This window comes from Ceratosolen solmsi, unplaced genomic scaffold, assembly GCF_000503995.2.
Source record: "Ceratosolen solmsi marchali unplaced genomic scaffold, CerSol_1.0 scaffold10, whole genome shotgun sequence".
Lineage (NCBI taxonomy): Eukaryota > Metazoa > Arthropoda > Insecta > Hymenoptera > Agaonidae > Ceratosolen > Ceratosolen solmsi.
The window spans coordinates 17,910,377-17,937,337 of NW_011948412.1; the positions used below are offsets into that span (position 1 = coordinate 17,910,377).

General features: G+C 21.7%; 2 protein-coding genes across 2 annotated transcripts; one reads left to right on the plus strand and one right to left on the minus strand.

Annotated features, from left to right (window-relative positions):
- Positions 1 to 153: 153 nt before the first annotated feature.
- On the minus strand, positions 154 to 19,034 carry LOC105365588 (lipase 3-like). Its single transcript, XM_011503801.1, has 9 exons — positions 19,025 to 19,034; positions 17,185 to 17,252; positions 7,593 to 7,791; positions 7,096 to 7,213; positions 4,226 to 4,469; positions 1,548 to 1,703; positions 1,256 to 1,340; positions 913 to 1,055; positions 154 to 300 (listed from the first exon to the last, which is right to left on the minus strand). Exons 1-9 carry the CDS (start codon positions 19,032 to 19,034, stop codon positions 154 to 156), a joined length of 1,170 nt encoding a protein of 389 aa, XP_011502103.1.
- Positions 19,035 to 20,450: 1,416 nt separating this feature from the next.
- On the plus strand, positions 20,451 to 26,721 carry LOC105361393 (uncharacterized). The gene is made up of 4 exons (XM_011498557.1): positions 20,451 to 20,477; positions 23,216 to 23,556; positions 23,726 to 23,989; positions 26,321 to 26,721. Exons 2-4 carry the CDS (start codon positions 23,509 to 23,511, stop codon positions 26,477 to 26,479), a joined length of 471 nt encoding a protein of 156 aa, XP_011496859.1. The 5' UTR covers positions 20,451 to 20,477; positions 23,216 to 23,508; the 3' UTR covers positions 26,480 to 26,721.
- The last annotated feature ends 240 nt before the right edge of the window (positions 26,722 to 26,961 follow it).

A 26,961-nucleotide genomic window follows, 5' to 3' on the forward strand; every position in this document is an offset into this window, starting at 1 on the left:
CTTATATATATTTTTAAGACATTTAACATTTTATAATAAATATAAGTAAACATAATGGTATTTTTAAGTAATATATTTATTAAGATAATATTACTAATTTTACATTATGTACATATTTGTTTAAATAATACAAATCGAAATAAGTAAAAAAATTCAATTGTTCACAATAATTTGTAAAATTCGATCGTGAATCAATCTTTTCATATTTTTACCCCAGATATAATCTATATGAGAAAAATTTTCAAAGGGCACAGTTTCAACCCAAGAATTTTTAAGCTTGCTGGATAAATCGATTGAATCCTGCAGAAAATTAATTAATTGGTGAAATAAATTTAAAATATTCATGTATATATTTATTTATTCGCATTCTTTATATATATTAAAGTAGTAATAAGCGCTATATGATATGTAGTTCGAGAAAGAAAAAAAAACTTCACAATTCTCACTTCATTGCATTAAACAATTTTCAAACAATCACGATAATCAATCTATTCAAATCAATCAATAAAATTATTCATGTAATTAAATGGATTTGAAATATATATGGATACGTAAAAATTTATAAAAATCAGAATGAAAAGGTTTATACGTCTATGATTTAGAACTATAAACATGCAATAGATCAATATCTTCTTAGCAACATCAAGTCTTCTATTAAGTTTCAACAACGCTATTCTTCTTAACCAAATTAAGCTTTTTAAAATTTCTGTAAAAAGTAGATTATAAGAAAATTAAAATTAAATTAAAACACTACAAAACGTTAAATCATCCGGGATTAAACAAGAAAATTTTTCATTTTATTGCACAATTATATCTTTCAATATAAAAGAATTTAAAAATATATATTGATTTCTGAAATGCCAAAATAAAATATACATTTTAATAAAATGTAATAAAACATAAGGTCTTTACCTCTGGAGATGCTAGTGTATCTTTTTTTCCATATATCATAACAACGCGTGTCAAAACATTTTCGATATTATACGCTGGAGGAAACATCGAACCATAGTAAGCCATATTGTCAATATAACCATAATCGAACATCTGAAGTTTACCTGTCAATTTCAAATAGATATTTAATTTTATGAAATTCTTAACAATTGCAGAGTTAACACAAATATCTTTTTTATTAGCATAATATTAAACTAATAGATAGAGAATTATTAAGATATAAGTTACACTGTTACGTTATTGAAAATTATTTTCTTCGGCTGAAATTGTAAAAATGTTATTAAGAAGTATATTATTTTTTTACCTGCTAACATGTTTTGATGGAAGTGAATAGCGGTCTTTCTTGAAATTCCAGCAGGGAAGTGAGGAAATGATTTTGAAAATAAATTCTGCAAAATCAAGTTATAATTTATTAAAAAAAAAAAAAAGCTATTTTCAATTACATGCGAAATATCTCCGTTTAATGTAATACAAATTTGAAGATATAAAATATGATGAAGATTTAAATAAGTTGAAGGATTATAATTTTAATTTACGATACATAACATTTTAAAATACTGAAAATATTATATAAGTATTTGTCTTCATTTACTTACCAAATCTAAATCAGAATTATAGCCATTTATTAACAGGGCTATGTTTAAACATGCAGATTGAAAAAATCTTTCCTCGCAATATGTACTATTTGAAAAGTATCTACGAATTATTCTATGTGGGAATAGTTCATTGATTCCAAAAAATACTATCACTCTCTATAAAGAAAAAATTATGAGTCATTAAGAAAATATTCTATATAAACATTTTCTTTTATATAAATTTTTTCTAAAGATACTATGTATTAAGGTCCAAATTTCTCCATCGTTTGATTTTACAAAATTTTTCAGAATATATATTTTATATAAATTTAAATTTCTTTTCTGGATATTTCGATTATCGTAATTTCGAAACATATGTGCGCATATGTGGGCATACGTATGCCTATATTTTCGTAACAAATCGTATACCTAAAATATGTAGTATCCTAATAAAAAAATTTTGCTTTACATTTCCTTTTATGTTCTATACAATATTTCGTAATTACAGTCTTCTATTTCTCGTTATGTGCTGTATCATGAATTACCTTTGAATTTGTATTCAACTACAGTAATAGCCATTGCTGTATTATAATAATTTGTATTATTGTATAATAAATGATTTATTTACACACGGATATGTATGATCGTATGCACAGACGCACGTACATGTTTAGGTTACCGAAAAAATAAGGTGTATGTTATACATTTATTATTGTTTAGTTATGATAAGAATTATGTATTAAGTAATATTATATTTATTAGTAAATATTGTATTAAAAACATTGAAACACGACTCGTACGTTTCTATTAAAAATATATTATCCAAGCATATTATTATTAAAGTACTTAAGAAAGAGACAGAAAGGGAGAGAGAGAGAGGGATAGTAAGAACAGCTTTTTGTACTATGAAGCTTTTATGTTTATGAATGCATGCTATCCCTTAGCTAAGTGCAGGTATTAGTTATATAAACATCAGTGTATAAATTACTTGGGCTATATATCGACATATACTAACCATATTGAACCTAAATATTATATGTAGGAGTAATACATGTACCCATTATTAAAATGAATTTATTATATATTTTAATAATAATTGTTTATATTTTTTTATTATACGAAAATAAACTTAAAAAAAAATGTGTATAGCTGATATGATAATTAAAGCTATTTAAAGCAAAAATTTCATAAAAAATATTTTAGTATGTCATATTCCATTATATTTGATTTATTTATGAAATTTGTTTACTCAGTAAATTTTTATCCTCATAAATGTAATGCATTACAATTATTAGATATCTATCTATAAATAAAAAATTATTCATTTATTGAGTTTTAGTTATTCGATTGTTATCTGGAATTATAATACTCATTCAAGTAAAGAAATTTATAATTTTCAAGGATACAAAGTAATTATATAATTTAAATAATCTGTGGCTAATATATATAAAATCATATAAATAATTACATTATAAAATTATATAAAAATGATTAAAGTATATATTATTTTATTCTTTTTTATCAAGAATAAATGCTTTTAATGTATAAAATTTCAATATGTTTTTAATAAGAAAACTTCTGAGGTCTTAGCATTTAAATTTTATTGAAAATATGAGTGACGAATCTTTTGAAGCTAAATTTTAAAATACTAAAAGTAAAGTTTAAAAATTTTTTTATTTCTTTACTGATATGAAAAATGAGCTATAAATTCAATTTCTATTCTTGTTGAATTTTTAATTCATAATATTTCTTAATATGTCTTTACCCCAATCCACTATCTCCAGTCAATGTACAAATAATTCACCTAGAATATGCGTCAGAAAAATATATAACATTTTAAAAGAAAAGGCCCCGTGAAGAGGCGACAAATTATAGAAGTAGAAAAGAGAAAATGAAAGAAATCGATTAAACATTAATTGTAATAGCAAGCGAATTAACCACTCAAAACCAAAAAAATACTTTTTTTTATTGATATTGTCCCTCTATTTGCGTGCGATCAATTATTTTATTAATTTTAGTCGGTCAATTTTGAAAAGCCATTTATTGCATAATATTTATCACTCCCTTCCTCCTTCTTTTATCAACTCCTCAACATTAATGTGTTGTTATAGACCTATAAGTGTGCAATATAAAAGAACTCGAAAAGGATATGCATAGAAGCTTATGTAAAATAGCTGAGTCAAGAACAGAATATATGCGAGTGCATTCCGCGTTGTAACGGGATGCGGAAAAGTGAACAATTTCCTTTTTTTTTTTTTTAAAATTTACTAGTGGATAATTTATCTTGTTACAACTGACATTGAATTTTCTGGAAATATGTTTTAAAAGGATGTTTTATTTGCAATTTATCATTAAAATTCTTAAGGGCCTGCTATTAAGGAGAAATTTTCGCTTGGATATTTCTATTGTTATAAAATTAGAGTAAATTTAGGCTTAAAAATAATTAAAGACTTTATAAATTTTGTACTTTATCAGTACAAACTACTTTATCAGTTTCGTATGATTTTATGCAAATAATAAAATTGAAAAATAATCTTAACGCTCGTAGATCGTCGCTGCTTTATAATCTTTGAGATATAATGATTTAAAATAAAGGAGCAGGTAAATTCAATATTAATATAAATAAAAATGATTTTAAATCAAATAAAAACTGTATATATTCATATATTATTTATTTTTTATGTATTTGTATGTTATACCTTGATGTGTTGGCCGTTGTCTCGCAAAAATTTTATAGTCGGTCGTGGCTCTTTCCAAGTATAAATGCCAGCCATGTTAATTACAAGATGAATTTTTTTATTATATTCGGGTTTCATAGATAAAAGCACAATACTCATTGTAGAGCCCATTGAGTGTCCTATATAAACAAGTGATGTCTGATTTGTTATTCCTAAGATGTAGTCGATAGTAGTAGGGAGATCATAAAGGGCCATTTCGTGGAAACTATAATATAACATTAAAATACGAATTTTTTAATAAGCTTCAGACTGAAATTAATGGTGAATGAAATTTAATGTAGTTTATCATATTACAATAATACGATGAATGAAAAATGCTCCTGGAAATCCAGTTTTTACTGCAATTGAGAAATGATCGAGTATATTTACTAAAAATAACGTTCGATTATAAATATGCAATTTTTTTGTTTCATTATTCAATTTTTAATATTCAAGTAGATTGAACATCTTATTAGTAAAATAATATATTTAGCATTTCATAAAAACGTTATTCAGTATTTTTTAATGCACTCCCAGTCGAAAACAAAGAAATTGATTTTCAATTATCTAGAATCATGAAAAATAAATACGATTATTTAAATTTTATTGAATCTCATTTTCGGTAAATAATTTAATAAATGCTTACACGCAATATTATTTTACGTATTATTTTATTTGCTAAAATGTTTCTTAATCGATATATTATCAATGATATCTTAAATAGGGTTTATAAAATTTGCATAATGAATAAATTTACCTTATTTTAGAATTATTTTCATTAATGTAAAATAGTTTCAATAATTATTAATAATTAAATTTATTAATTATATAATAAAGATTGAAATAAAATAAATGTAACAAGGTTGGATTATTACTTATTTGAAATTTGAAAATTGAAATTTGATTCTTTTTCAAGAGGATAAAGTAATGTACACCGAATTCCTCAAAAAGATTCGGATTTATAAATCAAAAAGGCATTAAGTACTTCGCCTCTTTGGTGATGATCAATAATTTTGTATAGCAATAGATTAATTTATTGCGAACATTGTTTTAGGCACCAATGTACCTTTTCCATAGTAATCGACCTAAGCGTGCTCGTCAATTATAAACTATGGAAGCAATTATCTAGCTTTTAAGACGTCGGAGTTGATACTTCGATCATCTCATTTTGTTTCACTAATTAAAATTCGCTAATTAAATTCTTTAATTAAATACTTATGTACACAATCATGAATATATATATAATAATTTTTCTGATATATCCTTGAATATTTCCCTATTTCTGTTGTTTAAAGTTGCTTATAGGGATGAATCAGCTAAATAGAGAGAGAGAGAGAGAGAGAGAGAGAGAGAGAGAGAGAAAGAGAGAGTTAAGAAAAAGAAAAATAGAAATGTAAGATGAAACTGTTTGAGCTCTATATATTATGAAATTTTATAAATTATAAAAAGGAATTTGATAGACTTCAAGGGAAGTTTTTAACTTTTACTAAAAATTATGCGTTCTTACAATGTCAACCTAAAAAAAGCTATCCATAGCTGATTGTTATAAATCATTTTTATACTTCAGTCTTAGTCGGCATTTCAAATGATTTGCAGTCGTTGTCTTTTCCATTGTGCATATGTAATTCAATTACTTAAAGCTTCCTTCAATAATATAGACTTCAAATTATAATTTGAAATTTAAAAAATTAGTTTCATATTTTTCATAATATGATTAAATCCAAAAATAAATTTTAAATATATAATCGATTTTTTATACAAAATGATATAGTTTATATATTTTTTTCTTCCTACTACACTATTATAAAATTCCTGCAACGTTTTATTACGTCAATTTATGATAATCTTTATTCAATTGTAGTTGTATTAAATCTTTATATATGATAAATTCATAATTGCCCCCATAATTATTTATATTTACATAATTCAATATTCAATGAATAATTAATAAATTAAATCAATTATTCAATAACGTAGCTATAAATATAATTTCAAATACGTACAAAACCTTTAATCAAAATTTGTTTTTAACAATTTATTTTTAACAACCAATCGAAGGACAGAATTTTTTTTGTATCCATACGTGCTACTTTTTACATTCGCGTACTGGAGAATTGAACGTGTGTTCCTTGCAATGGCTTCACTGATAGAGCGTGTTTGTGTGAGTCTCTCTGTATAGACTCCGTTTAATGATTGGCTAGGACGAGTAACTGACTCGGAGGAATATCTGACACTATGTACTGAGTCACTGCTGAGTGATCACTACTTTATCAGTTTTGTATAATTTTATGGACTTTATTTTTCAATATTTCTTCATCATTGAATGTAAATAAACCTTTATACTTGTAATGTTGCCTCAGTACTTGTAAAACTTCCAAACTATTTAACTCTATCATGTTAATATAGTGTGGTGTACTATTTTCAAAGTCTTTCTTCTTATAAATTATATATTTTATAAATATATAATTATTCTAAATATTTATATTACGCATTATTATGTTACAAATTGTTATATGAATGTAATTACCTCTTTTTAAATATTTTCTTAAAACTGTCATTAATTCTTGTAATATGAAAAATTTATTCTGATTAAATAGAATAATTTTAACAAATAAAAAATCTCACATACAAATGTATTTTTTCATTTATATTATGTGGTGAAGTATCAATTATTTATTTATCTATGTATTTTTATATTAAAGATCAATCAAAGTGAAGTTTAAAAAATCAAATAATTTAAAAAAAGTTACAAAATTTTATATCAAATAATAACAAAGTTTTGACTCATTAATTAAATGAAGCTATAATGTATATTATAGATATATATATATCGACTAAAATTATACAATTACCTGAATTCCCAAAATTGAGAGTCACGATCTGGTGATAGTGTTGCATGAGATCTAGAATACGTATTCCCACGTGTGTTACCCAACCAAACGTCATATCCAGCATCGGCTAATATAAAAGCTGAAAATGAATGTAAAATAATTATTAACGGTGCTTATCAATAGCGAGAATTAAAACAATGAATGAAAACAAATGTAAATAAATTTGAATGTGCGTAATAATTATCTTGATGTAAAAATGTATCTTTTATTATAGTTTTATTCTGTACATATATGGAATTATAAATTCACATTGCTTAAAAACAAATGTATAACTAAATTATAAATAATATTACAGATTACAATTTATTTGATAATAATTGTAATTAGTTTTTATCTAAGACAATTACTAATTTAAAATCTTAAAATTTATTATTCACCATATGTTAAAAGGGGTTTTGAAATTATTGTATACTAAGTGTTTATTACATTACGAAATGATTAATAAAGATCTATTTTACCAAGATCCTTATTTGGGCCTCCTAGAACAAACATACTAGAAATACCGAGCATTCCGTGCTGAATGAAAACGATCGGCTTTCCTGATGCTTTTGGACTTGATGGACTACCTGGAATCCGATGGATCCGCAATCTGTAGAAGTCATCGGTTTCTAATTGGTGCTCCTCAGCTGGAAAACCATATTTTCCAGCAAGATCAATCTGTTTTATTGTTAAATTAATGTAAATTAAAATTCGCTATCTACAGTTGATCTGTATTTCGTTAATACAATTAATTAATCAAGGAAGGAAGTCAACATTCATATTTAATTACTGATTTTTCTGTCGCTTTAATCTATAACAATAACTATTAATATACATTTTACGTTTTACAATTATTTATCTAATGTATGACATATTGATTTATATACGAAAATTAATTTTCCCTTTGTGTTGTAGAATTCATTTAATTAAACATTTAAATTAGGCAGTTACCAATGTGTACTAATTAATTATAAGAAATTCTATCAAAAGATTTTATTCAATTGAATCTGCTAATGCATTGATTTGATTGTAAACTTTGATTATAAAATCTAGAAACATAGATGACAAAGCAATTAGTAATTAGCTGATTGATCGTTCCGACTCTTCATTCCGCTTAATGTATAATATTTTTAACTATTATAATTTATTTAAGATATTTTATAGACAATGTATTGTTTATAGACGATTAAAAATAATAAATAATATATATTTCTTTGAAAATATTCAATAAATAATTTTAACAAGTTTAATTGACTACTTTTCCAGATATTCATTATCTATTGCCCTAGCTGTTTTAATCAATTTTTGCTTCTAGACATAAATATATATAATTAAATAAATAAATATATTTAATTTATATTATTGAATAAAAATTTTAATTTTATAGTATTTTTATATAATATAATTATGGGTAAAGTTATTATTTAATTTATATGTAATTGCTTCAATTTTATTCCAATTGAAAATTGTTACCTCACACTTTTTTTCGTATAAAAGTTAATAAAATTATTAAAAAGCAAATCTAAAGTATATTTTATATAGTGAAGAAAATTAATGGAATTATAATTCATATTTTTTAATTTATAATTGGTGTTTATTGTACAGATATTTATACAAAAGGACACGTAAGAATTTTTAAATGATTAATTTAGATGTAAACGTTATATTTCAATTAATTATGTAGATAATGGATAACGTTGAAAAAATTAATTTCGCAATTTAATAATTCTTATAGTAAACTGTTAATTAATTTACGTAGAGAAAATAAATTGCATCGTATTTTAAAGAATCAATGTGGTAGTAATAATGTCATTTGCCTCTAACAGTCAAATGTATTTATGAAATGTACAGCATATTATAGAAGCTGGAAAAAACCATTTGCGTATATTTCTTTGTATCCTGATAGTGAAAGAAAAGATTAACTTTAGCTATAAAAGCAATTATCCACTCTTTATGGAATCTGTAGGCTATGTAATTACATCGTATAACAATGCAGCTTGGGAATATGCAACCATAAAATGCATATAATGTATGAAAGATTTTTGTAATTTCTTTAAACCTGAAGATTAAAGAAATGTAGCCGATATATAAATCATAAATAACGATAACCATTGTCTTATAGTATCACTATTTACTGAGGTATACAAGTCGATATTAAAAATTAGTTGTGTGATAGCAAATGTGACATAAAAAAGACATCTATATTACTTGTTTAAAGTACCATAATTTTTGTATCAAAGCTTTCTAAAATAATGATATAATAAGCAATCTGGATTACAAATTCACAAATTCGGCCCCTTTATGATTTTATATCGTAGTTGTCTACTTTTATAAGAAATACTTTTTTCTTTTTACTATACTCTACTAGACACGATTCTTTTCTTCTACAAATATTCATCTAGTTTTATGTTATTCTACGACAGCCGATAATCTCTTATAAAATACTGAAAAACGTGATCAGCCGATACAAATATTTTGTAACAATCATTAAAGAAACATTAAGCAAACATCAAGCTTGTTTTTCTGTGTTAGATTCTATATTCATTTACTTTTATGTTCAACTGGTCATTACTTATAATATGAATTATTCATTGTTCTTAAAATATCATTTATATAAATCCAAATAAATAAATAAAAAAAATGTATAAACAGAATATATATTATGAAATTATAATATTAATATTACAATATTAAGAAAGAAAGAAAATAGAAAGTAAGAAAAAAATATTTTATTTGATCAAACGAATGAAACGATACAATAGAACATCTATTTGCATGCGGTATTTTATTATTTTTATTGAATTTTTATTGAAAATTTGTTACTTTTTAATATTGTACTTAGTGGAAATTTAATTAGATTATATATACTTACAAAATGAATAGTAATATCTTCAAAATTATTTGAAGTGCCTATTTGTTCCCCTATAATACTCAATGGTCTAAAGTCAAACAACTGCAATGAAGTATTTTCAATACTAATAAAAATTATAATTACTAAGATCATTAATTTTATATCTTTCATGATTTTTAAACAATAAATGTTTACTTCTAACTCCGAATTATTTGTTTTATTTCTAATAAGATTTTAATGTTTTATTTTTGTATATCATCATAAATGAAACTTCTTATCTTGAAGTCTTTAATACGTAATATAGGTGAAATCTCACAACTTAATTAGTAGATATATTTGATAGAACACCGACACAAAGATGTTATATAATTTTTTTATTCCTCATTAAAGAAAACTTTAAAGTGTATTCAATGACAGGCGATTTTACTGTGACTTAAAATTTTGAATTATATTATTTGAATCGGTGAATAAATAATCGGTAGTTCGACTTCTTTAATGGCCTTGGCACGTTCGGTTTGTAATTCAATAAGAGATAAATTTCTTATTATGATTTATTATAAGAAGGATGAATGAAGTATATTGAAGATGAATTTATAACATTTTATGATTGAATAATAATTTTTATATCAAACTATTTACATACCCAGAATGAAAATCTTATAAATCGCGAAGAAATTAAAACGTGTACGTAGGTGCACGTGCGTCTATGAAGTTGAAGCTCATTTCATTTTTATTAAAAATATTATGAACTTGATAATTATATAATAAAAGATCCTTCATAGTAATATCTATAACCTTTATTAAATAAAAACTAAATAGTTTATTTTAATTTATTCTTATTGTTATTATAATTATTATTAAAATTTATATATTTATATCTCCACAAAATTGAAAATATTACATAGTTATTTTATGTTATACATATAAATAATAATACATATATTTTTCGTTGAGCGAGTTCTTATAATACCTACATATATTATTGGTTATAATTATTATACATTAATAATTTCATTGAAATAAAATTCATTCATTCATTTTCTTTTTAAACATTAAATTACTTATACATTGTTGATTTATTAATTTTGTTATAGTTGTTTTTAAATATATTTACATGGGCTTATGCACACCATTCTGCAGACAATATATACAAACTAAATTTTCATTAAATTGTCCATGATAAATAATAAAATTTGAGATAACTTGATTCAATACAATTCATACAAAAGTCATTATGTACAAAATTTACAGCTTTTTTACTTTACAATCGTGCATGTATATATTTAAACATTTGTGCGTACGCACTCTCACAGCTATAAGAATTTTTGCTTAGCTGCGATGCTCATGCTGACTCAAAGTTTTGTGGATCGTGAAAAAATGTGAATTTAGCTCATACTAGAGGCTGAAACATCGTTTTCGTTTGTACCAAATATAATAGAAAATTATGGACAAATGCGATAAATAATATATTATATGTATGAAAATATAATAAGTGAAAGTATAATTACATGTACGTATTTGAGAAAAGGTATTGATCGGTAAAGTTCATCGTCTCTTCTTACTTGTACGATATCAAAAAAAGATTATACAAGAATTAATATAAAAGTCACATAGCCGCTCTTAAAAAATAGCTAAATTAAAGTTACTTGTTTAGTAATATCGAAGTCTTAATTTAAGATCCTTCTAATTTAATATAAAGGGCTAAAAAATTTTCTAATATTTTATTTTCTCAATAAAATATGTTTAGTTAATTTGATTTTATGTTTTTCTAATATTAAACTAAGGTTTAAAATTGTTTTATCTAATTTTTATAATTCCATTATTTATTATTGTTAAAAACTAGATATTATTGAAATAATTTAACACGTATCTTTAAAGAACTCGATGCCTTTTCTAAAATTACGACAATAAAATTTATAACTTTAAATGCCAATAAAAAAATTATATTTCTTTATGTAAATTGACTGGCAATACAGTTATTTGAAATGGGTCTAATTGTTTTAATAAAAAAGAGACGTTAAAATAGAATATTTTTTAAATAAAAATTTTAATTACGTCACAATAGTCACAAGCATATTATACTTAAGTCTCTATATACTCTCAATCATATAATTACAGCTTCACTTTCTTCTACAAATTAAATTTGATGTACTTATTTCGTAAGTACATAGTTAAGAGAAAAGCATTAAAATTCAATTAAAATCGGCTAACTGTGTAAGTGAGTCATTCGTAAAAGTATTTTGTATTAGTTAATGAAATTACCTTTACTTCATTTTCTGATGATTGAAATTCAAAATAAATAGTATCTCTTTTAATACTAAAGCAATAAACTGTAACAGCGTTGTCAAAAACTTTTTATGATAAGTTTTAGAATTTTATTTAACATTCTACTTCAACTTATTTCTAACTTGAGACGTGTTAAGATACTTTAATTACTCCATCTAAAACACATTGTAATTGTATTATTGTTTCATACATATAATATATATGAATTAAAAAAAATATTTTTACTCTTTATCTATTTTCATTATTCCCAATGAATTCCAAAATTTCATAATATATTCTTATGATATTTTGTAACGTTGTATAGTATTGCGTGTCTTAAATACCATAATTATTTTATTAATACATGGCTTCACACAATTATAAAAATCACTTAATTATTTGAAATTTGAAAAATAATAAATCAATTTTTCCATTAAATAAATGGTTCCGATTTAATTCAGTTTTCTTTTAATTTTTTAAATTAAATTTGTTGTTGTTTAAGATTGATATAATTTCTTTTGTATATTAAAAATTAAATAATATGTACGAGATATAGTAAATTTTTTATTATTATATAAATCTACTGTAGTACGAGAAGATATTTTTTATAAACTTTATATTTATTTATTTATTGTATTCACTTAATAATATAAAATGTAAAAAAGAAGAAGCTATTATAAATAAATTTTAAAGGTACCATGAGTTACAAATTATTTTTAAAATTACAATAGCTCAATCATCGATCGAATTATCATAATTGTTGATCATTGATGTGCTTGATTAACTAACCGTAGTGAGATAATAGGAAATAATATCACATAATAGATAAATTAATATCTAAATAAATGTAAATAAGTTTATTTATTTGAAACTTAAATCATTGAAAATTCCATATACACGCATTCTAGTAAACGACGTTGATTTATTAAAACGGCTTTCAACTAACAAATAAGAAATATTAAAATTAAATTAATTTTAAAAATTCAACAAAATTATAAAATTGGAAATCGAAGTATTTATATAAACTGAATTAAGACATTTAACTTATTGAAAATAAATTTTTATAATGTAATGTCAAGTACTATCACTTGAAAATTTAAATTTAATATTATTGAGAATGAAAAAATTTCCTACACGTATGATTTAAAAAGAATTTATAACTTTAGTATTTTCCAATAATTTCTTTAAGTAAAATAATCTTTTAAAATTCTATAAGACCTTTTATTGTTTTAAATTTCTGCTGCAATGCATTCTTAAAACTCTGAAAGAATAATTCAATGAAAAAAATTATTCTTTTAATGAATTTTAAAATACTTAAAGAGATTTAAATATATTAAACATAATAAATTTAATATTATATTATAAATTGATGTTTCCATTCTTTTAATTTCCTTTATATTATAAACTTGCAGTTTTTGTCTATTAATATTTCTTTTTGAATTATTGTAATAAATATATATATTTATATAAATTTTAATTTTTGTTGAAAATAGCTGTATTTTGAAAATGTCATAAATATATTACAATTATCAATACAGTTAATTTTATTATTATACTTTTAAAATCCATAATTTATTTAATTATTAATTATAAATTATCATAATTAGAACATAAATTAAAAACTATCTATTTAAATGAAAATACTCGCAAATTATTCTTGTGTAAAATCCTGTTTTATTTATTTGATTTTTATAGACTACAGTGAACAAAAAATATAATATACAATTTAGAATAAAAAAAGGAGGAGATAGGAAATTAATATACCGTAAAAAATAAATATAAGGATAAGCAATTATCGTATTCTACATCTGAGCTATTTGTAAATAATTATGAATTCATATAGTACACTAGATGAGACAAATTAGAGGTTAATTTATACAAATTTTGTTTCCGTAATAGAAAATAATATTAACAGCTTATGTATCTTTCAAAGAAATATAGTTCGTTGTACCATTTCTTGAAATTTCAATTATCGTCAAACTGCTTTATATGAATCTTAAACATCTTCTACTTACATCAATTTTTTATCAAGACTGACACCTACACCTTGCAAATTTTTCTTTTTAAATATGTATAATATTATCATGTATTAATTCTTAAATTATGAATTTGAAAAAGCACATAAAATTTAAGAATTAATTTACCTAATTATCATATATTTATTAAGCTTCTGATAACGGAATCCAGAATAGTTACAAATTATTTAAAGATTTACAAGAGTTACTGCTATATTATTATTATCTTATTATTTCAATATTAAATTCTAATTTTTAATTTTTTAACTCATATCTTAAGAAAAATAATGAAAAATATTTTGATGTAAGAATAGAAAATTTAATATATATTAGAACAATTAGCCGATGCAAAGATATTTTATTTTAGATTTTTTAACATTTGTCTAATTGTACAAAAACAAATAAATAAATTTAATATTTCATAATTTTTAAAACTATTATAGCATGATTGTAATTAATAAAATCTAATAACACAAACATTATGATTTCATAATAATTAATCTGAAAAGCCAATTACTATATACCAATTACAATAAGCTCTAGTTGAAGAATCTCTTTTACAAACACTATTGCAAGTAGAATAGTACGTTGTACTCATTCTATTATATCAATAACCTACTTTCGAAGTTTATATATTCCATTTTTTAAGTTTTAAGAAAATTTTTTAGAATTAATTATGTACAATTTGGTATTTTGTGTAAGATAGACTACACTAATTTTTTTTAGTGTTAAATAAGAGCAAATCTATTTTCAGACTTTTTACGCGTTTCGTTAAATATCTGTAACAATTTTTTGAGTTTTAAATATTTTATGCAAAGATAAAATTTGGTGATACTCTAATATGCTTGGTTATAACACAGACTATATGAATGAGATGAACGAAATTGTAACTCTTACATTTTTAATGCTTAATCAATAATGAATATAATAAATATTATGACAAATAAATTACCGATAAAGTGGGAGGTATGCAATTATCGTTGGTAATGTAAAAGGCATTCAATACAAAATATATGCATTACTCAAAGAATATTTTTAATTAGTTACTAAGCATTATAATATGCAAATATATAAATTTTAGTATACAGTTGTATATTATTTAAAAATCTACTTTCTTAAAATCTGCTGTAATCTTATATGGACAGTATAAATCTATGAAGTACATAACGAAGGCACTTACAACAGCTTAAAATTAAAATTCTTAGGGGAATACTCCCCATCGATATATAATTAATATATTTTAAATTATTTGATAAGTTTCCTCATAATCTATATAAATCCATTGCTTGTTCAATTACATTCAATTCATACTAAGTAATTAAAAGATTTATGTTAACATATGTTATTATAATACAATAGGCATTTAATATATTCTTACATAAATTTATCAGTGTAATATTTACTAAAGATCGAATTGAAAATCAATAAATTATTCAAATTTAACATTATTTATAATTTATGCATATTAAATAAAGCTATTTTATATAAATGGAATAAATATTCATAGAGAAAAGAAAGTAAAATAAGATAAATTCAAAATGAGAATAAAAATCTTACACATATTACTTTTGATGTTTAGTATATTTGAACTAAATTCGAACCTTATTTTATAGTATGGTGTTTTATTAATAGTACAAATATTTAAAAAAAATGGAAATATAGTATTAGGAAAAAATATGAGAGTCTAAGAATAATATTAATATATCATGTAAAATGTAATTTCAATCACAAAGAAGTTAGAAGATTAATAATATTCATATAATTTGTTATTATTCATTTATATTTTCATCAAATATGAAAAATTGTATTTGCAAAAATAATTCAAACCTAATTTTTATTTATATAACAATATAAATAACAAATAATATATTAGCATACGTATATATAACACCATATTAAAATTTCTAATATAAACTAAATAATGAAAATGATCTATTAAATATATAAAATGTCAATAATATGAGTACTCAATCTGATTAATAGTAATTTCAGTTGCTTTGAAAAGAGTTTTATTAGTATTTGGTTCATTAAATTAAAAATAAAAAAAAACTTTATAAATCTAAGGACAAATAAATATTTTAGAAAAAATAATTTTTCAAAAAAAAAATGGTTACGTAGCGAATGTTAAAATAAAAAAAATTCATAAAAATAATAAAATTATTTTTTAAAAAAAATTATCTACATAATAAATAATTTTAAAACTTCTCTTGAAATTTCAAGTACTCAATGAAGATTTGCTAACAATATATTAAAAAATATGAGGTAAAAAAGTTTACTTACCACAATTGATATACTATATTTTAATATTCACCATTAAAATTAAAAAATGTTCTTGGACAAAAATAATATTATCTCTTAAATATGAAATATTAATAACAAAGAAAGTAACAATAACTAATATAATTACGTTTTACATAATAAGTAACAATCTTAACAAAATACTTTATATCTTAATAACATATAATGACATAATTATCGTTCTTAATTAAAAAATAATTCAATAATATCCAACTAGAAATCATATTATATATACAACAATATTTAAGATATAAATGAAAATTGGTGTTAGCTGTACACATACTAATTGTGCTTGTAATTAAATCCATAGAAATTAATGTCTTCTTACACATAAAAAACGATATCTAAAGCTGATATTCTCTTGAAACGTTTTAAGTTTCATTTACCGCTTTTTAATGTTTTATTTATTGTATTTTATACATAATTATTAAACGGCTAGAGAATTTACATTAATGTATTTTATTGTTAGAAAGTTTCAAAAATTATTATTTTCATTGTAAACATTATTTTTAACTATATCACTGAAATTCTAATATTTATGATAGATTTTGCGTAAAAAAATATACGTTGAGGTAAGTAATAATATTTAAATACTTAATATATCAAAGATTGTTATATCTACAAATAATGTAATTATATTACGCAGTCGTTTGAATCTTGACATTGTAGGCTGGATTTTTTTGTAAAACAAGTATCATTTAATCGATAGACTTATAAAGAATTTCCATATGTAAAATTAAAATCTTAGTTAAACAGCATCTTACTTGCGAGTATTGTACAATGTTTTAAAATTTATATTAAAAAATTAGTTCTTTTTTAATATATATTTTTAACAATTTAGAATTTTACATTATGTTACATATTATATTTTTATGTGGGCATTTAAAAAAATTTGTTATTATTAAACTTTAAAAATTTTAATGTTATTATTCGTGTTTTTTTTTATTTTTCCTGATATTTTGAAAAGTAATTTATGTTAATAGATAACAATTGTCAAATATTTTGTACGATAAATTCACATTTCTTAATATGTGAATACGGGCTAAGAAATATTAAACAAAAACTAAACAAATATTGTTTTAAATGATTTAAAAATTCATATCACCGATTAAAATATACATTATATAATACAAATATATTATAATAATATTATATATAAGCAAAATATACACGAATGTTAGAACGCAGAAAAATAACTATATTACAACTTTGAACGCATATACAAACTAATGATAATATATTTCCAAAACTTCTTCGACTTGTATTACCTATAAAATATTTTTATCTACAGCTAAAGTCTACCAAATTGTGAAAAATTACAAACGAAATACAAATCAAAGGGTATATGAATATGTTAATATAATTCCTCGTTTAACTTTATTATTTTGTAAAAGAGACTCGAAATTTTGCTTCATTCATTTCTTATAATTCAAACTTTCCTTACTATTATTTTATTTCTAATTCTGCAACTATTTTTCTTGGTAATATTATTAAAGTATAGTTGTCGATTAAGAAAATAGTTTGTAAAAATGAATTAAAATTTACAATTTGATGAATAATAAACATGCTAAAATAATATGTTAATATAATAATAATAATAGGACGTAATAATATGATAGCTTATCAAAATTAAGTTATTCTATGACTGCATATGACCAACTATTTAAACATCGCAGAAAAAGCAGTTAAACATTAATAATTTTATACTACATAAATTAAAATAACGATGCAAGTATTAAGTTAACTTCAACCAAATAATATTATTTATTATTTATTCTTACGTTATATATTTGCTTATAGGAATATAATAAAAATAAAATTTAAAAATAATAATGGAAGTCAATAGATGAGTGAATTATGTAGAGAGTTAAATATTATATTTTGAAGAAATTAAAGATTTCTCTATAAAAAAAAAAATTAGTTAACAGACACGAATAATTTTAAAAATATGAAATATATATAAACTTGTAATAATATGTAAATATTTCATATATTTAAAAAAAAATTTTCTAGTGCATCTTTTTTTACGTGTATTATAAATTTAACCCATCATTTAATTAAGCAGCAAATTGATGTGTCTAAAAATAGTACAAAATAATAACTAAGCTATTTTAACGATAAAATCTTATAAATAATTATATTTCTTGCTTAAATTGTAAAGCTAAGAAATTTTTCTAGTTAATAGTATAACATAAATCACAATTTAATAATATTTTTGCAGAACGTTATCGTATTGCAAAATTGAAAAAGTTGTTAATACATCCAAAAAATAAATTCATTTATAATCACTATGTTGATTCCATATACACCTATGAAATATGATGCGTCATCGAGATGGAACTTATAACGACATTATATGACAATAGTATATTACATCAAGACACAACTACACTATTTAATGTTCGTAAGTGCATCGGATTGCGATACAAAGCAAATAAGTCGATTAGGCATATCAGATTTCAATATGACAAAGAACAAATACTAATTGCCATATTACATTTACAATCAAAAGTATAATTAAATACTATTGTCAGACAACCACTAAATGAAAACTAATATGTATAACTATGAAACAAATTATATTAAAGATTCGTGATGAAATTTCAAAACGTGTCTTTTCAAAATTAATATGAATTTTACATGTTTTTTAAATTATAAATTTGGTATGCTGGAAGACGCGAATTGATTCAATTCAAAGAATATATGTAATTATAAATCGATATATATAAAAAAGTAATTTTGAAAATATTTCAGTTTATATATTTCTGTAGTTTCCAAAAGTTTCAATTTTACATATATTTATTAGTGATTTCTTATATTCTAATACATGTAATGATGAAAATAATAATTTTATAACTTATATGTTACTCTAATTAAATTCATATTGACTCCTTTATTAAATAATCAAAATACTTGTATTTACTCTTTACATTCTGTGTCGTCAAAACCATTGATTACAAAATTTATTTTACAAATTTATGAAGCTCAAAGAATAATTTTTAGATTTGTTTAAGATATATATAATCTTTAAATGAAAATAAGAGTAATATTTATTTTATATTATTAAATATAATTAATTTCTTTAATTAATATCCTTAGTTTAATAATAGTTATATAAAAATATGTATAAGTGTTCATTTACAGTAATATAATATAATTTTATTATATATTTCTGAAACAAATAAAATTACTGTATATTTTGTTACTATTATTAAAATTTACAATAAATATCATTTTTAAATCATTTTCATCATCATTTTCAATTATAAATATGTTTTTTATTTTATGATCATTAGTGATATTTCAATTTCAATTAAAAATTCAATAAAAACTAAATAAATGCAATTCAAAATTATTCAACCACTTATCAAAATCAAAATAAAATTATAATTGGAATTATTTTTCGAATTTATGTAAAATATTTATAACTATTTAATAATAATTCAAAAATATATAACAAGGATATATATCGAAAGCATATATTTTTAATAAATTGAGTCTTATATAATACAATTAATTAATCGTGATTATTGAGTTTTATTTATTTTATAATTAGTTGAAGCAATTCGAATTAAAGTAAAGAGAATTACTTATAATTATAATAATACTTCGTATGATGTACAAAGATAAAGAATTTGATGTACATTATGCTATTCAAATTAAAATGGAAAAAAATATGTGATTTAACGTACTTTAAATCTTTAAATATAAATTATCAATCAATACGTTTACAAAGACGTTTTATTGAATGTTTAAACAATTGTTGCGAGAAACGTGTGCAAATGTAATTGAAAATGATATAATAAGCTTTTTCGTATTTAATTCATTGTGTTATTCGGTTTTACATTATTTAATTTTTTTTATTTATATAGTTACAATTTTTAGTAGAACATCTTTTTTTCGTTTCATTAGACATTTTCTTATTATTACTGGTCGTAAGTAACATTCATTGGTTTTTGTCCTTTTTCACAAGCAATAATAAATTCTAAAAGTTTAAAAATAAATATTTAATTTAAAAAATTTTAATAATATGAAATAATCATATATGTAACTAATAATATTTCTAAATACATAAATTCGGAAATTAACTGAAACTAATTAGAAAGGAAAAAATGAATGAAGATTTGATAAATTGAACGATCGAGCTTCTATTATCTAACAAGTTTTACTGTTTGTCATTCGAATTCATATTGGTGGTTAAAATTTGGTTGATTTTCATCGATTTGTTGAAAATTGAAAAATTAAATTACGTGTAAAAGTGAAGAAAAAAGTTATCAATAAATTCAATTTTATATTTCGCCTTTCGACTTTATTTTGCCTAAATTTTTAAATCTGTTCTTTTTCACTTATTAAAAATCAATTCAAGAATTTTTTTCAATTGAATAAATAAATAAATAATTTGACTTGTAATTCAATTTTTTTTAATTTTTTTTTAATTTAAATTAATTTAATTCTACTTTTTCAAAAAACAGTATATAAAGATTTTTAAAGATTTAGCTTTAAACATCAAGTAATATAAATTATAAATTTTATTTAAATTTTATTAATGGATAATTTTTTATTTTATAGTAATAAAAGCTTTATTAAAAAAATATATATCATTATTGTTAATATATAGACTCTATATAAGGTATATATTAGAATATTTACTGACAGTATGAATAATAGAAATTATTTCAAAGCATTGAGTAACATCAGATAAATATTGATAAGCATTGATATAATTGTATAATAAAATATATTTTCAAAAATAAAATGATAAAATTATAAAATTAAAATACATTATTTTTTTTTTAATTTAGAAGCCCTTCAATATTTTAGTTTATAATATTTAATGAAAAGTGCTGTCTATTGTATGTTAGGAAGATGTATAAAATGATATGTAATCATCCATCTGATATATCTGAAAAGATAATGAAATAATTAATAAGAAATAAATTTAAACCTAACCTCTGCAAATTATTAATAGATATTAATAAATATTACTTTTTTTTAATTAAATATATTTTGTAATACTTGTACAATATAATAAAAATTGAAAAAATCCTTTTTTATATTTGTGAAAATAATTTATATTAAGGATTACGTTACAATACTTCAGAAAGCTGAATAAAAAACAGTTTATAAAGTGCTTTTAAACTTTGTTAAATGTATTAATAAATAGAAATAAACATTTGGAAGTTGAAGTTAATCCCGAAAAACGGCGTGTATATATTGGGTAACAAAAATATTTTGTTGAAATGAACAAACAAAACTTTTATTTTACTTCATCAATTCCTACATTAATTTATTTTAAAGATATTAATGTTCTAAACTTGCATATTTCGTCTATATAATTATAGTAAATAAGATATATTAAGAAGTATTTTTAATTTTACAAGAGGTAGTTAAATTTTCTTTATTTCGATATTGAATGTATTCGTACAATGCACCTGCATTTTTGGAAATTTCATACCTGCGTGCTGATATATTCAGAGGACACCCAACAAGTGACTGACGATAGGCATTACAAAACCACACAATTGTACTTATAATTAGCACAAAGTTACGTAATCAGTTTGTTAACCGATTATCCTTTATTTATATGGAAAGCTGTATAAATATAACCGAGATTCAGTAGCCTTTATTATTTAATAGTTTTGCTACTTATTTGAGATCGTAATTATAAAAATATATATTAATTTATTACAAAATAATAAATAATAATAAGAATATAATCATTAAAATTATTATATTTTTATAAATAATAAATATAAAATGTAAAAAATATTACAATGTTCATTGATGATTAGTTTCATACTACATGTAATTCATGAATATCCTAATTAAAAATTCTAAGTAATTAAGTGTAATTATATTTAATAATAAATTAGTCAAATGATTTTAATTTAACTAAAACTTAAAATATTAATTATTAACTAAATTATAATAAATTGTTTAATTCAAAATTAATTTTATATAAAATTAAGATATAACTGTTATACATATAATTGCATAGATTCGTATTCGTAGCGAATAAAGACAGAATTCTGAAATTAATATTAGAGAATTTAAATCGTATAAAAAATTCGTGTCGTTTATTTACTATTCCTTGATTAATCGAAGTGCAATATTCTATTATACTGATATATTAAATAATAACATATAGTTTGTTTTAATAATTTGTATTGTTCCTATTTGTTGGATAGATGAGTCAAAATTATTGTATCATTTCATTATGCCATGCACATCGGCTTTTCATAATATTTCATTTATATTTTATTCGTAAAAATGAGTTATACGTTCCCTTAAAACAATAGAAATAAAAATATTATAACGGTTCTTATCACAGATTGAATTATAAAAATATTTGTGTGCATTTTATACGTTGAATTTCATACGCACGACATACGATAATTTCTAATATATTCGCTATAAAATGTATCGATTTCATATTTTATAAGATATTTTTATTATTTTGTGCATTAAAAAAGGAAAAGTCAAAGTGTGAATTGAATGCATTCAATTTGAACTATTTTTTTCAACATGCAAAATAAATTCTTATTTTTACTCAAATTTCTAATATTATGTAAGTGATAATGCATACTACTTTAAAAATTCTGTATAAATGTATATAAATAATAAAGCTTAGATAATAATATAATTCTATTAAAACGAATATTTCAAATATTAGGTAACCGATATAGATTTGCAAATGCAAAAGCATTAATTGGCTACAATATTAGATCAGTACATGAAAATGAGTTTCCATCCGTGGTATGTTTGAAACAAATATCTAATGAAGAGAATAACTTTCATTATTTAGTTTGTACTGGAACGCTTATTTCTACCAGCCACATTTTAACTGCTGAGCACTGTTTGGAGGATACAGGAACCGCAGGATTGGAAATAATTCTGGGATCCGATGTAAGACTTGGTTCTAGATACAATATTTGGTGGTGGATAAATTTTACACAATGGACGTTAATGCAGAATGGTCTACTCAGCGTAGAAAATGATATAGCTGTATTGAAGGTAAATTATTATTTGTATAAAAGCATTTGCTTATGTAATTAAAAAAAAAAAAATATATATATATAATCTACAAATACTATTTTCTTACTTTAAATGGATACAACAAGTTTATGGATATTATTAGAATAGTAAAGTTTCATTCATAGTTAACCAAAAAATTTTAATGTAGGTATTGGGATTTATAAACGATGTTCCGATAAATCAGCTGTCGACCATTCGCCCACACAGCATATTATATGGACGAAATGCTGACGTAGTTGGCTGTGGAAGAGGGAATAATAGCTTTATAAATGTCATTCATCAGACAGCATCTTTAACAATTTTGCCACATGATGAGTGCAGCGAGATAATTACAAGACTCTTTGATACTTATGTAGAAGTTCCGGAAAAATATATATGCAGTGTTGGACATCCATATACATATGTTAATGATGTAAGTATTAATTTAATTACCGTAGCTTGTAAGACCGTGATCTTGCTTGTCGATTTCAATATGCGTTGTCAAAATCCTATATAACATAAGTACATATGTACATTGTAAAAAAGCCTTACATTCTTGGCTGCACGAAGTATAAATTTATTATCGCCACTTTTTATTAGAACTAATTTATTTACGTAGAATCCTTAAACGAAAACCAAAACATTAAAACATTTATATATTTTATTAATATAATAAAGATAAAATTAAATGAAATATAATTAATATTTTAAATAATGAGTTAATTTGCAAAGAAAAATACATCGTACGCATCTTATACTTCTTTACTAATAAGAACTTATACTTTTACTTAACAAGACAAACTACCTTTGTAATTTATTTGACTAATTAACTATAGGAATCATCATATTCTTCGTAAAAATTGACGAAAATATGACAAATTTTATTTAAAAATAAACTAAATAAAATAAATTAAAATTCATTTTGGACTTATCAAATTAATAATCGTAATGAATAAATATATTTGCGATTGTAATTAATTTCAAAACATCGAAAAAAAAACAATATAATATGTTTTCAAATTGCATTTAACGAATATCTATTCGGCATACTAATAAATTACACTGATCATAATATGTACAAGATTATTTAGATATTTAAATTAAAAAAACATTTATAAAAAATATTAAATTATATTTTATTATATATTATGTTTTAATTTAACAGCATTGAGAAAATTTCATTAAGAAAATAATAATTTAATAAAAAATTACTGAAAATAATAAATATATGTTTTCGTAAATTAATCAAACTTTTATTCTAAAATCTTAAAAATCAAACAAAAGGTCCAATTTTACTTACATGAGTAACTCTATTATGTTATTTAATGATAGAATAGTTTATGTATATGAGTTTAAGTATATGAATAAAATTGAAATATTAGATCCTTTGAGGATTTATTCTCTTAATAAATCATAAGCAACATTATAGACTATAAAATTAAAAGTCAAAACAATAGAGTCACAAAATTTTATCACAAAAAGTATAAGTTATAAGTATTATTGTAGTAATTATAATAATAAGTACAATTCGCAATTAAATTAAATATCAAACTATTTTTTAATGATACAATGAAAAGTGTATTGGCCTAAACGAATAAAATATTACGTAAAGTATATTTAAATATTTAAAATATTTCTTTCTATATAATAAAAATATAATTAAATGAAATCAATACTTTTTAAATAATGAAAAATTTGAATAACTTTATGTAAATCAAAGCCTAAGAAAAAAATTGAAGTTTTATTCTATTAAATTTAATCTATAAAACAAAAGTACATTAATTTTGATATTATTAATTATTTTTGCTTTAATCAGATGTAAGTATTTTAATATAAAACATGTTCGATTCATAAAATAAATAAATAAATATAAATTTAATTATATAAATTTAAACATTTTATTCAGAATATATCATTTGACTGTTCAGTGTATTCATTGTAATTTAGAAAGTAGTTCAATAAGACATAATTTAATTAGCCTTTAAAAATACATTACATAACATATTATAAAATAAGTTAAAATCTTGATAAGTGGTTCCTGACAAATAAAACATTACATTTTGATGAAAATAAACATATAAGAAATATAATTAATAGTTCTATAATAAAATCTTATAAAATGACAAATTATTATCACGGAACATATCACTGCAATTAAAAAACATCAAACATTTATGCATTACAATGCAAATCGCATTGGAAATTTGTAAAAATTCAACGGATTTCAACAAAGATTTAAACAGAACAAATATTCATGACCATTAATGTATTTACTTTGAAATCATTTTCTTTAATGTATACCCAACGTATGAGAAATAACCACAGAACAGATGATCTATTCATATCTATAAGTATAAATTTTAATTGTGTTTTGATAATTTAGATATTGCTAGATTAATAATTGGAAAAGTATTAAATCATTATGTATCGTTTCAATTTTCATAAATTTTATAAAAACACAAAAAATGTTGTGGTGCTTTCATTTATGTATTAATTTATTTTCAATTTGTACACATGCAAGTGCGTTTGGAAAGAGAAAATACTCAATACCATTTACAAAATTACGTACACTATTGAAATTTCTTCACAATCTATTTCATTTTTATTATATCATTAAAGGCTTAAGAATTGATAGCTTTAATTTAAATTTAAATTATATTTTTATGAATTATTTAATCATGTAAAAACATCAATATGTAAATATGTTTGTGTACATATTTTATTATTATCAGCATATTTAATGTAAAATAATATTTATTTTCAGGGTGATAGTGGTGCGCCATTTTTTTATCACCAAACTCTAATTGGCGTAACTATAGGAGATTGTCCAACGATGAATGAATTTAATCCTGACAAAGTCAATATTCATGCTGGTGTTGCTTATTACAATTGTTTCATTGACGACATGTTAAATAATTATTAATTATTTTGTGAGATTTTATATTAGACTTTATTACAAGATTTTTATTATTATTCTGCTTATTGTTTTTACTATTATCTTTAACACGGGAAGAGCTATGTAATTGTGGCACAAGCAAAGTAACTTTGATTGGATTAGAAATTAAAATATTGAAACAAGGAAAGTAATGAGAGGCATAAAATCGATCTAAAGAGAATTAGAAAAATAATTATATGTAAATACTATAATATTGAATACAATTAATTTATCTATTAAATTTACTTTTTTGATCTATATTTAAAATATTCCACTATTCTATATAATTTTAGCTAATTATGATTAGGCAATTAATATGTTTTATTTATATAACGATTTTTATGAAAATAAACAATAAATTATTAAACGATATTGATACTGGTTATTATTAGTACAATTGCCAATTATGACTTATTCATTTAAAATTTATAAAAAGAAATAGTATTATTTAAACTATGCAATTCATGTTA

Bases quoted from the DNA above. Each gene is read 5' to 3' on its own strand.
- LOC105361393 (XM_011498557.1), top strand. From the start codon at position 23,509: ATGCAGAATGGTCTACTCAGCGTAGAAAATGATATAGCTGTATTGAAG. The intron at 23,557-23,725 runs GTAAATTATTAT...ATTTTAATGTAG, and splicing joins ATGATATAGCTGTATTGAAG to GTATTGGGATTTATAAACGA. The intron at 23,990-26,320 runs GTAAGTATTAAT...ATTTATTTTCAG, and splicing joins CATATACATATGTTAATGAT to GGTGATAGTGGTGCGCCATT.
- LOC105365588 (XM_011503801.1), bottom strand. The intron at 7,792-17,184 runs GTAATATAATTA...ACAATAAAACAG, and splicing joins GTCAAGATTCAAACGACTGC to ATTGATCTTGCTGGAAAATA. The intron at 7,214-7,592 runs GTAAAATAGATC...ATTCATTTTCAG, and splicing joins AGGCCCAAATAAGGATCTTG to CTTTTATATTAGCCGATGCT.